The sequence below is a fragment of the Sphaerodactylus townsendi genome, linkage group LG11 (assembly GCF_021028975.2).
Source record: "Sphaerodactylus townsendi isolate TG3544 linkage group LG11, MPM_Stown_v2.3, whole genome shotgun sequence".
Taxonomy (NCBI): Eukaryota; Metazoa; Chordata; class Lepidosauria; order Squamata; family Sphaerodactylidae; genus Sphaerodactylus; species Sphaerodactylus townsendi.
In genome coordinates, this window is record NC_059435.1 from 38,924,012 (window position 1) to 38,934,604 (window position 10,593).

Genomic DNA, 10,593 nt, shown 5'->3' on the forward strand with positions numbered 1-10,593 from the left:
AATCGATGTGGCGTTGTCTTCTCCACCCCCCCCCCAAATGGCGTTTTTGAACCTCATTTCCCGAGCATGGTTTTTAGAAAATGCTGGCTTCCATCCGGTGCCAAGCGAACAGCACCGGGTGGAACCCGGCATACTTCCCGTGCTGCTCCTGGACGCCTCCTACCTCCTGCCGCCTTCCGTCACTTTGTGAAGACCAGGGGAAATGCCTCCTGGCCTTTGACTCCAGAGGCGTCGCTCTGGCCATGGGGGTGTGTCCCCTGGCTTCCACAAAGCGACAGAAGGCAGCAGGGGGTAGGAGATGTTCGGGAGCGGCACAGCCCATGCAAAGGCAAATGGCTGGGGAGGGGGTTCATTGGCATGAAGTATGCCGATGCACCCCACTCAGCTGGCCGTGCAGAAATGGCCCTTGTGAGGTAGGTGCGGCTGACAGTGTTCTGAAGAACTGTGATTAGTCTAAGGTCACCCAGGAGCTCCATATGTATAAGTGGGGAAATCTGCCACTCATTTGAAGGAGTGGGGAATCAAACCCAGCTTTTAGATTATAGAGTCCACCTGTTCTTAATCACCACACTACATTGATGTAGAAAGGAATACTAGAGCTGGTGCTGTGTAGTGATTAAGAGTGGCAAACTCTAATCTGGAGAACTGGGTGACCTTGAGCCCACCAGTTCTCTCAGAACTCTCCCAGCCTACTCAGAAGCGGGCAATGGCAAATCACCTCTGATCATTTCTTGCCTTGAAAACCCTATGGGGTCGCCATTCATCAGTTGTGACTTGATGGCCCTTTCCACCACTAAGGAGACTACTTAGAATTACATTTTTAAAAACACAGATTATTAATGCTGCTTTTCTGATGCCTTTCATTGGCTTGTATTGCTGTGATTGGATCATATGACCAGTAACTGTACATGACACCTCCAATTTCATTCTTTAGTGTTTTGTTTTTTATATAAACTGCTAGGGGATACACAACATGTACCCATGATTGATAACTCATCTAATCTTTTTTCAGGTCCATATTTAAACCCTTCATCTTTGTTGATGATATGAAATTAGTTCCAAAAATTCAGTCTCCTGTTTTTGGTAGTGAGGACCCTGTGAAAAAAATTCCTCGGTTCCAAGAAAAACTGGATCGCAGACATGAGCTGTACAGGGCACACGAATGGATCCAGTCGGTCATAGCAAGTGATCAGGTAAAGCCAGTAGAATTTGCAGCCTGAAATAAGCCATATATTGCATCAACAGTTGATAATTTGGATAAAAAAAGCCAGTGCCCTTTCAGGTCACAGAAACACATAAGAAGAATTAAAATAGTGACTCGTTCTTAAAGTATCTGATTAGGGTATAAACATGTTCGAAGTGCAAAGATCTGAATTCTCACCTATTTCAATAGCTCCCTTTCTACAGAAAATTAATATGTCAAGGAGACTTCAAAAAGATTGCGTGCTTAAAGGCTGCCCCTATGTAAACTGTACACACACAATGTATGTATGTATGTATGTATGTATGTATGTATGTATGTATGTATGTATGTATGTATGTATGTATTATGTATTATGTATTATGTATGTATGTAGTTTACATAGGGGCAGTAATTAAGCATGCAGTTTTTTTCCCAGTCTGAAATAGTAAAAATCAAGAGCTGTACTTTGTGATCTTTCTGAACATGCAGTTCAGTTCTAAATGTTTCTAGATGTCAGCCTTCAGTTCTCATATGACCCAGTAATCAAGCTGTTGGGCTTTTTCCAGGTCTGATTTGGTATAATTAAGTACATGTTCCTTAAATGAATTTTATAACAAGGTCTAGCTAGTGTTGAAAACAGTGCTTCTACAAGCCATATTTTGGAAGAATGATTTGTACTTTTTTCATACCAGAAGACTTAAGAAATGCTATGCTTGCTGAAAGGAGTTTAGATAAAAGTTTATAAATAATAGTCTCAAAATTCTTTTATAATGCTGGAAGTTAGCAGGATTCTAAGGGTTAAACCATTATCTGTTGAAGAATGAAACTGATAATCTGCCATTTTGATAGTGTATGTATTGTACACTGAGGATCTTTCCTTTCGCTAGATGAGTGCTACGTAAAATAATTGCAATGGATCCAAGAAAAGGCATGGATCACAGGAACATGATATTCCTCACTGAATTATGTCAAAAGTGTAAACTAAAAACCCAGTGCAATGTATCATCTGAGGTTTGCCTTTTGAACTCCCAAATGAGAAATTGTATATAAATTACAAGAAATTGTCATTCATTCTTTATATTGGGGGAAAGGACATAACGTTTTGGTATCCTTTAAAGATTATGTTTATGCAATGAAACCTTCTTTCCCTTCTAGGGAAATGGAGTGGGCTAATCATGTGGCCTTTCCTACAGAATCATTAACCCAGGCAAGATGCCGACTTTGTGAGAATTTTCCATGTGTCTGGTTTCTCCAGCGTTCCAGTCAACTTTTAAATGTCTGCTTTCATGTGTACCTGTGCCCCAGCTGTGGTCTCCAGACTACCACCTACTGACTGTTCAGTCACTTTCAGTGTCCCACCTGGCATCAACCAGAGCCCAGGCCTTTTCTATAGTGACTCAGGAACTGAGAAATGGGTTCCCTGAAGAGGTGAGGGGAGCCTCCCCACCTTCGGCAATCTTCAGGAAGGGCTGTAAGGCTTGCTTATTTGCCCAGAGCTTTTGAGGGGGTTTGAATTGTCAGGGTAGGGAAGAAGGAAGAGATTTGGAGTTTATTATTTTATGTTGGTTTCAACTGGAAATTTTTTTTTACTATTATTGGAAACCACCTTGAAATAATGAAGAAAGGTTGGGTATAATTTTTTAATAAATAAAAGTTACCCTGGCACTACAGAAAAAAACCTTTAGAAGAGTATAATGTTTAAATATTCTCTTTTGTGGGAGGGCAGTTCTGAGAAGATAACTTAAAAAATTTGGGCTTTCACACTCTTCCCACATCATTGAGTAAAAGGATCATGTGACCTGCACTTCACTTATTTGAATATGGTTTCTCATCCACTGATCGATGCTTGTTCTTTCTGAGGATATATCATGGATTCAGGGGGATGTCACGTTCAAATAAGAGTTTTATTGCCAATGGCTTCCAGAATTTTCCCTCCTTGGAAAGAAAGAGGCCTTCAACATTATTTTATGCAAAATTTGTAATTTTGAAAATAAGATCTACTCGTGGACTAAAAATATGACTAAATGGGCTCGGGTCCATGACCGCTTAGGTTGGATCCTTTAACTGCCCGCTCCCAAGTCTTGCTACAGCAAAGAAAGACTTTTCTCCATTAGAGGAGCAAAAATCGTTCTCAGATTTCTCTTTTGAAGAAAAACTTAACAGACGAATGTCATAAGATCCAACTTTGTGGAAGGGAGTCATTGGATATTTGTTAGTACATGTGATGCTACATCTTTTTTTTTAAAAAAAAGATTGTTTACAATTACCATTAGTAGTAACTGAGCATGTGGTCTTTGAAGCCAAATATTCCATTATTTGAGGCCTCCAATCTAACCCCTTCCCCACCCCATCTGCTGAGTCCTAGTTAATATTTAGTTGACTGGTTGTTTATAACTCCATTGATTAATCTTAATGTTTAAACATTTCTTTTTTTATGAACACAGGGCTTAAAACAGAGATTACAGAACTTAATTCTACAATAAATTTCTGCATCTTTTCCCTTCCTCCAGCAGCATTAGCTCTGTTCACCACTCACCAAGCGTGATTAATAAGTTTTTAAAACCTATCTCCATTTTTATTGTAAATTTGTGTAGTGACAGATTCTGCAGCACTATGGCTCAAGTCAACTTCAGTTCATAGATGTTCCCTTTTTCTTAGGAGAAAGGTCAGAAGCTGAGAAGAACCATGCTGGACCTTGAAAAACAAGGCTTGGAAGCCATGGAGAATATCCTTACCAGCTCAGAAGTTCTTGATCCTTCTGAAGTAGAAGACCTTTTCTATGATTGTGTTGATACAGAAATCAAGTTTTTAAAATGAAGTGAGTTTTTTTTAATTTTCTCATTCTATTCCAAAATCTTCATTTTTTTTACTCATGAATCAGTCCAGATATTTGATCTACTTAGCTTGTATTTCACTTTCTGTATCTATAAGGAATAAGAACCCAGTTTGTGTAAGTTTCAGTCTACTTTACTACAGTTCTAAATGGGTCGTTTTCTGAATGCTTATTCCTATACGTGCATTTTTATTCAGCTTTAATAATCAGTTGTGAATACTAAGAGGTTACTTTCTCATTTCAGTGACCCAAAGACACTGTTAGCGTTTACATAAGAAGATCATAAAGCTCTTCGGGCCTTGAAAGATAATCTTCCCATAATGCCGAATTTGGAGGAAATCGTCATCTTTCTAGAGAGATGTTCCTCAGTAGCTGTATCTAGTTTACACATTCCTTACCCTTTTTTCATCATGTTGATGTCCTATGTGTGTGCGTTTGTGTCGTGAACAGAAAAAGGTCACTGATTGGTTTGATCACTGTATCCATGCTGGCTAACGTGATGCAGAATGTGTTTTTTTAAATTAAAAAACTCATTGGGGTAATCAAATTTAAACAACGAATAACTAGAGTCCAGGAAATTCTCAGTAATACATTACAAATTAAATATGTGATTGGGAAGACCAAGTTTTGAGCCATTGACAAGGGAAATGCATCTGTTTCAATAGACCTATGAAGAAATGTTGAGTTGAAAGCAGAACCTAGAGTTTCCAGGTGAGACCTGAAGGTGTCTTGGAATTACAACTGATCTCCACATGAGAGGGATCAGTTCTCCTGGAACAAAATGCTGCTTTGGAGGGTGAACTCCACAGCATTGTACCTGGACCCCACTGAGGTCCCTCCCTTCCTTAAATCCTCTGCTTCCCAGGCTCCATCCGCCAAATCTCCCAGAATTTCCCAACCCAAAACTGGCAACCTTAGAAGAATCTTGTTTGCTGAGTAATTTTCAGTAGCAGAACAGTGTCTCGGGCTTGATTCCAGTGTGACATAGGTGAGGCAACAGCACGTTCCCTGTGGGGCATTGCTGTTAGCCTCTGTGAAGCCAGTGTGTGTCCCTTCTGCCTTGCATGGGCATTTTGTATAAAATTGGTGCAAGTGCAATCTTAATGGAAGAAAGCTTTTGCCTCTCCTAGATCATGTTTAAACCTTAGCCCTAATTTGTACTATCTAGCCATTAGAATCAGGGTTTCTTGTCTCTGTCCTGACTCATGAAGATATTTCTTGGGAAGTGAGTGCATTGTTGATATCAATTGTGAAGACAGGTTATGTTTCAATTCTCCATTTCCTTCTAAGTAAATTTGTGAATAGCCTGTCAATGCAGCAACTACAAATTAGCCTGAGCATTTTTTTTAAAAAAAACATGCAATCTTGCCATTGAAAGAAACTCAAGGTCAACAACTAGGCTGCAGAAGAGAATTGCTTAGTGATTCCAAAGGTCCTTTGAGAGAACCAAGTTGATACTGATTCTTCATTACATCCTGGGAAATCATGGCTAGCTAGTCCAACAAAATTAAAATTGAATGAATGTAAACATGTAGAAGAAATGTATCCGCAATTGCTGTTTCCTGAAGAACAATAAGAGGTAATTGTCCTCTTTATGGCCCTCTCCTGGAGGTCATTGAAAATACTTTGTGCAGACTCTCAGGAATGACTGACTACTTGAATGGCCTAAGAGACAGGCAAAATGTTGATACTGAGAAGGTAGAAATAAGGCACAAATTTTTCTATGTGATAAGCCCCTTACCCCTCTTATGTCCATTATTTTGCTTACAGAGTGCAGTATTCACAAAGGTAGCTGCAGCAAAGCTGCATTTGTTTCTTCCTGAAATGAAGCCAGCACTTTAGCACACTGGAAAGCTCCATTAAAAGCAAAAATACTGGCTTTCAAACAAGCATGGTTGTGGTTGACGTGTTTGGTTGCTATGCCAAACAACCAAAGATCTTAGAACCAACTAGACATTACATTTTCCCCGAGTTCTCTCCAAATATGTATTGTCAGACATAAGCTGGAGTTCCATAACGGAAAGTCAGTTTCCAGGCATGTTCAGGTTCGAATGGGATCATTGTGCCCCAAGGAGCAAGGTTAATTGGATCAGATTTGTTAATTTCACATAAAACTAGCAATGTTAACTTTAAGGCAGAGATATAAAGAAGCAGGGTCAATTGGATCAGCTTTGCCAATTTCATATTGAACTAGTAATGTAACATTAGGGTAGAGAGCAATTTTGAAACAGGGGTAATTGAACGCTGAGACACTGGGGCAATTGAAAAGAGTACTGCATGTCATTGAGGACTGGATCATGCATTACTGCAGATCAAATTTGGCCAGAAAATGTGGTTCTTTGGAGGGGAGGAGGGCTATGTGTTTCTGTCCCTTCAGGTAAAGGAACCTGCTCCTGGAGTTGTTTTGGTTACTAACATTTTGAGTTGGCAGTTCTCAATAGTAGAAATGGAGGCTGAGACATTTTGGAATTGCTGCTTCAAAATGTAACTGCGCAGTAATGCCTGCACAGAGCAGAAAAAAGAGGAAGGGTTGTTCTTCTGCATTACAAATTACATCCTACCACCATTGGAAATAATTCATTTTCAGCAGTAGTATGTGAAGAGGCAAGGGGAAAAATCCCAAATGCCAGGGGAAAAGGAAGTTTGCAGAATGATATCACAGAAAACATTTCCAAGACATAGGGTTTGACCCCTGGAAAAAACTGTGGTAAGCTGTGCATGCAGCTTTAAAATGCCCCTTAAGGGGTACTTGGTCCAATGGGGAAAACTTAGATGTATAGTATTAGTGCATAGAGCCCCTTCAGCAAGGCAAATAGCCCCTTCCAGGTCAGGAAAATGGTATGTGTGGAGAGTAAATCCCCTTAATCCCCTTATGAACCCACAGAACATATCTGCTGGCATAGGATGAGAGAAAAACATGACACATAATTAAGCCCTATTTGAAGTTAAGGCCTTGATCCAAGAAACCTAGATATTTGCTTGTAAGGGAGTGCTCATGGCTTAAGATCATTTTAGGTAAACGGACTGCAAAATGGTTATATAGGTAATTCTGTGTCACTCAGAAGTTTTTAGAAGCCCAACACTTTTAAATCTTTACAGTGTAGTTTCCTTGTCTTTTACCTCACTTCCTGCTTTGAAAGAGAAATTTAATGGTTAATATAGCGTTCTGATCAGGGCTGGAGCGAGGGGGAACTGCGCCCAGGGAATGTGCATCCCCTGCATCCCCACCATGCCCCAGAATGCTCCCACTACACCCCTGTGCCGTTGCGCGCTCGGTGCGTCATGTGCACTCTCCACGCCCTTGGCGCTACGCCACTGGTTCTGATATGAACACTTTAGCTTGGCAACACAATGTTTCATGGATAAAAATAAAAATTTCTTTGTTGATTAATCAATATTGATTCATGTACAGCTGCAGCAATTAGAAAGGCAATTTTCAGCACTGCTGCAGCAGTGCACTTGAAAAATAGCTTTTGTGACAGCTGACAGGACAATGAACAAAGCTTGAAAAGATTTTTATAGAAAACAAAAGACAGTTTTAAAAAAACAGACTAAAGTGTGCCTGTCATAAAAATTGTTGGCCAGTGATTATTAACTGTTGTTGTACAATTACTAAAAAGTAGTTCAGTGGGATGTCTGTGCGGAAGGCAGGAAAATTCATTCCTTTTTGTACTGTGTTAGGTACATCGTGATACTGGTTCTTTAGTCCTAAGTGACTTCTTAACTGTAGTACGACAAAATGGATGTGTGAGTTAGCAATATGTGTTACTCTGTGGAGAAACTAGATTGTTGGTTCTCAGGCAACAGGAAGGCAGCCCTGTTCTAACTGACTGAAGGGAGAGGATATTACAACCTCTTCCCCAGTTCGATTGCCTGGATCCCCTATTTTTGTGGAGTTTTAATCCATCTTAGTTAGAACTATCCAACATGATTCAAAGTGAAAATCAAATTCAGCTTCCCATTAGTTGCAATTAACATAGACTTTGCTCAGAACCATTTGCTTGTGAATAACAGCAGCTATGAAGATGTAAATGGTTGGAAACCATGATAAAAATTACTGTAACTTATGATGTTAGTTTACTAGTTGAGAGTTTTGATTCTGCGCTGTCAACTGTCTGGACACAACTCTTCAGTTATCCTTAACCCAAGCATATTTTTAGAAATACCCCAGTTTTGAAAGTGTTGGTAAATCTTAAGATCATTTGTTGGAACACCAACGGCAATTGTGAACAATAGATGGTGAAGTAAGTGGTTACTAGGATTGGTCCCCAGACTGTTTCCTTTCACTGGGAGGCTGTGCAGATATAGAACTATGATCCTCACTGCCCATGTAGTTATGACAGTAAAGAGAAGGTCTCTAAAATATAAATTTGGTTTTGAAAGATGGGTAAACAGCAGATCAGGATCTCACAAGGATTTTTGCAAACATAAGGTGACAGGTAGTAAAAAGATCTCGTCTGTAAAATAAAACATTGTTTTATTTAGTTTCTTTGCAGCTGGTCCCTGATGTTTCATGTATCCTGAAAAACTGATCATGATGCCCTCCCAAGGAGTATGTCAAAATGTATGTAATTGAATCAGAATCATGGTTTACATATTTCTTGTGGAAAGTACTATTTATGAGTTTGCAGTCATCTCAGTGGGATTTGTGTATTAGTGGACAATGCTGATTGGAAAAACTAATAAAATTAATTCTAAACACCATGAAGTCCTTGGTAGCTGAATGATATCTAGAAAATGTTTGGTCAGTGTTTCCTTATGCTTTTTCTTCCAGTGAGGAATAAAACCTAAAGATGAAAATGAATGCAGACAATGAAGTCAGTGTCTGTGATCCAAGTGTATTGAAAGGAAAGTACTTCCACGTCTAAACAAAGTTAAAGAATTAACTGTCACAAGATGTGCTGATGGATCCTGGCTAAAATGGCTTTTAAAGAGAATTAAACTATTGGATGGAAAACAAATCTACAGTTGCTATTAGCATGGATGGCTAAGTGGACTTCCATGTTCAGAGGCAGTAAGCCATTGAATACCAGTACTAAGGTTATCAGGGAAGAGCAGTTGCCACATTACCATGGGTGTGGTCTTCATGGGGTCATCTTGATGGCTGCTGGGAAAAATGGAGAGATGGTCCACATCATCCTGACCGCATCTACAACCCTTATGTTCTTAATCTACTCCAAAGCATACTACATATTTTGCCATACCTTCAAGGATGTGTAAGAGGAAAGAAGAAAAGAACTGTACACTTACATGTGTTGCAAGATAATTTAATATGCAAATCCAAACAAAAGCATTTGTCTGACATTGAGGCTGCACTACTGAAAAAAAGAACAACATCCCAAGTTGATATCACACTGCTGATAGAATATCACACTGCTGATAGAATATTTTGCAAGAAGAATACAACCTCTGTACAACATTTTATCGCTTGCATTTTTTAAACAAAATAATTTAATTTCCCTGATATTTTGACAGGTGCATTTAGACTGTCATTTTTGGCCCCTTATTTCTCCTCCTTTGTGCTACAAATAAAGTGAGCAATTTCCAGAGGTCAAGGGTCATGAAGGCTACAAGGAGGAATCCTATTAGTTCAGTGAAAGTTTCAATAGTCATCATGCCCAAAGGATTCCCTGTTTCCCACCTCTCTTTTCCTTGCATTAAGGAACACCTTTGGCTTTTTGTAGCTCCTGCTCACCTGAGAAAAAACACCTAAATACTATTTTTGCAGAGTGACTGAGATGGAGGTACACTGTGCTTCTTGATTTCTGAGTAGAAATGGTGCTAAACTTCTAACCATGTCCCCTAGTTAAATATTACACTGCCTTTTTAATTGCAATGAAAAACTGGTGCTCTTGGCAGTAAGTTTGAAAATAAAAGGTGTCATGCTTAGCATTTCAACTTCTGCCCTCAGATGGGATCAACCTTTGTGCCTTTGTGGGGCAAGGGAAGGAGTAGGCTGCTGGGCAGTTGTGTCGCTGGATCATTCTTAACTGAGTATCTTGTGCTGCCATTTGTGGCTTCACCCCACCTTTTGGTCACTTTTTGGGGGGAAGGGGGGGTTTGGGTCCAGGAAGTTTCTCTCTGGTCTGTGCTGATCCTTAAAGGAGCCAAGCAGAGACAGTTCAGCATCTTTACATTGAAACAACCATATTCGAGTCATTTTGCACATTCCCAAAGTCTGCCAGGGCAGTGGCCCATAAACATCCCAGAGATGTTTATGCTGGTGCTGCTCTTTGTTCACAAGACCATAGTTACCTGTTTAGCAGCTCTCTCTTCTTTTAGTAAAGGCAATGGCTTCAATGACCCATGTGCCTCTGCTAGGATGTCCTTAAGAATTGGTGCCATCCAGACATTAGTCTCTATCCATTAGTCAGGATAGAAGGAATTCCAGCTGGGGCCAGGAGTACATCACACAGATTATCCAGTGAAGCATGTACTGGGAACACCTGATATCAGCCCTTTCCAAGGCTTCTATATACTGCTGTCATACTACAGATCTTTGTTGTTTTCATTTGAGCAAGAGAAACATAGGAAGGGCAGGCCTCACCCTACAGCCGTGGTGGCGAACCTTTGGCAT

At 39.9% G+C, this 10,593-nt stretch overlaps 1 protein-coding gene across 2 annotated transcripts in view; it reads left to right on the forward strand.

Annotated features, from left to right (window-relative positions):
- The window catches only part of SCRN1 (secernin 1), a 38,864-nt gene extending 28,555 nt beyond the window's left edge, over window positions 1–10,309 (forward strand). Inside the window, exons 7-9 of one of the 2 annotated variants that reach the window (XM_048510701.1) lie at window positions 1,013–1,193; window positions 3,842–4,001; window positions 8,791–10,309. In XM_048510701.1, the coding sequence (XP_048366658.1) occupies window positions 1,013–1,193; window positions 3,842–4,000 (340 nt within the window). In that variant the 3' untranslated portion in view covers window position 4,001; window positions 8,791–10,309. Of the gene's footprint in view, window positions 1–1,012; window positions 1,194–3,841; window positions 4,002–4,260; window positions 5,360–8,790 lie in introns of those variants that run through there. The other variant, XM_048510700.1, reaches the window with a different exon arrangement.
- Window positions 10,310–10,593: the final 284 nt, after the last annotated feature.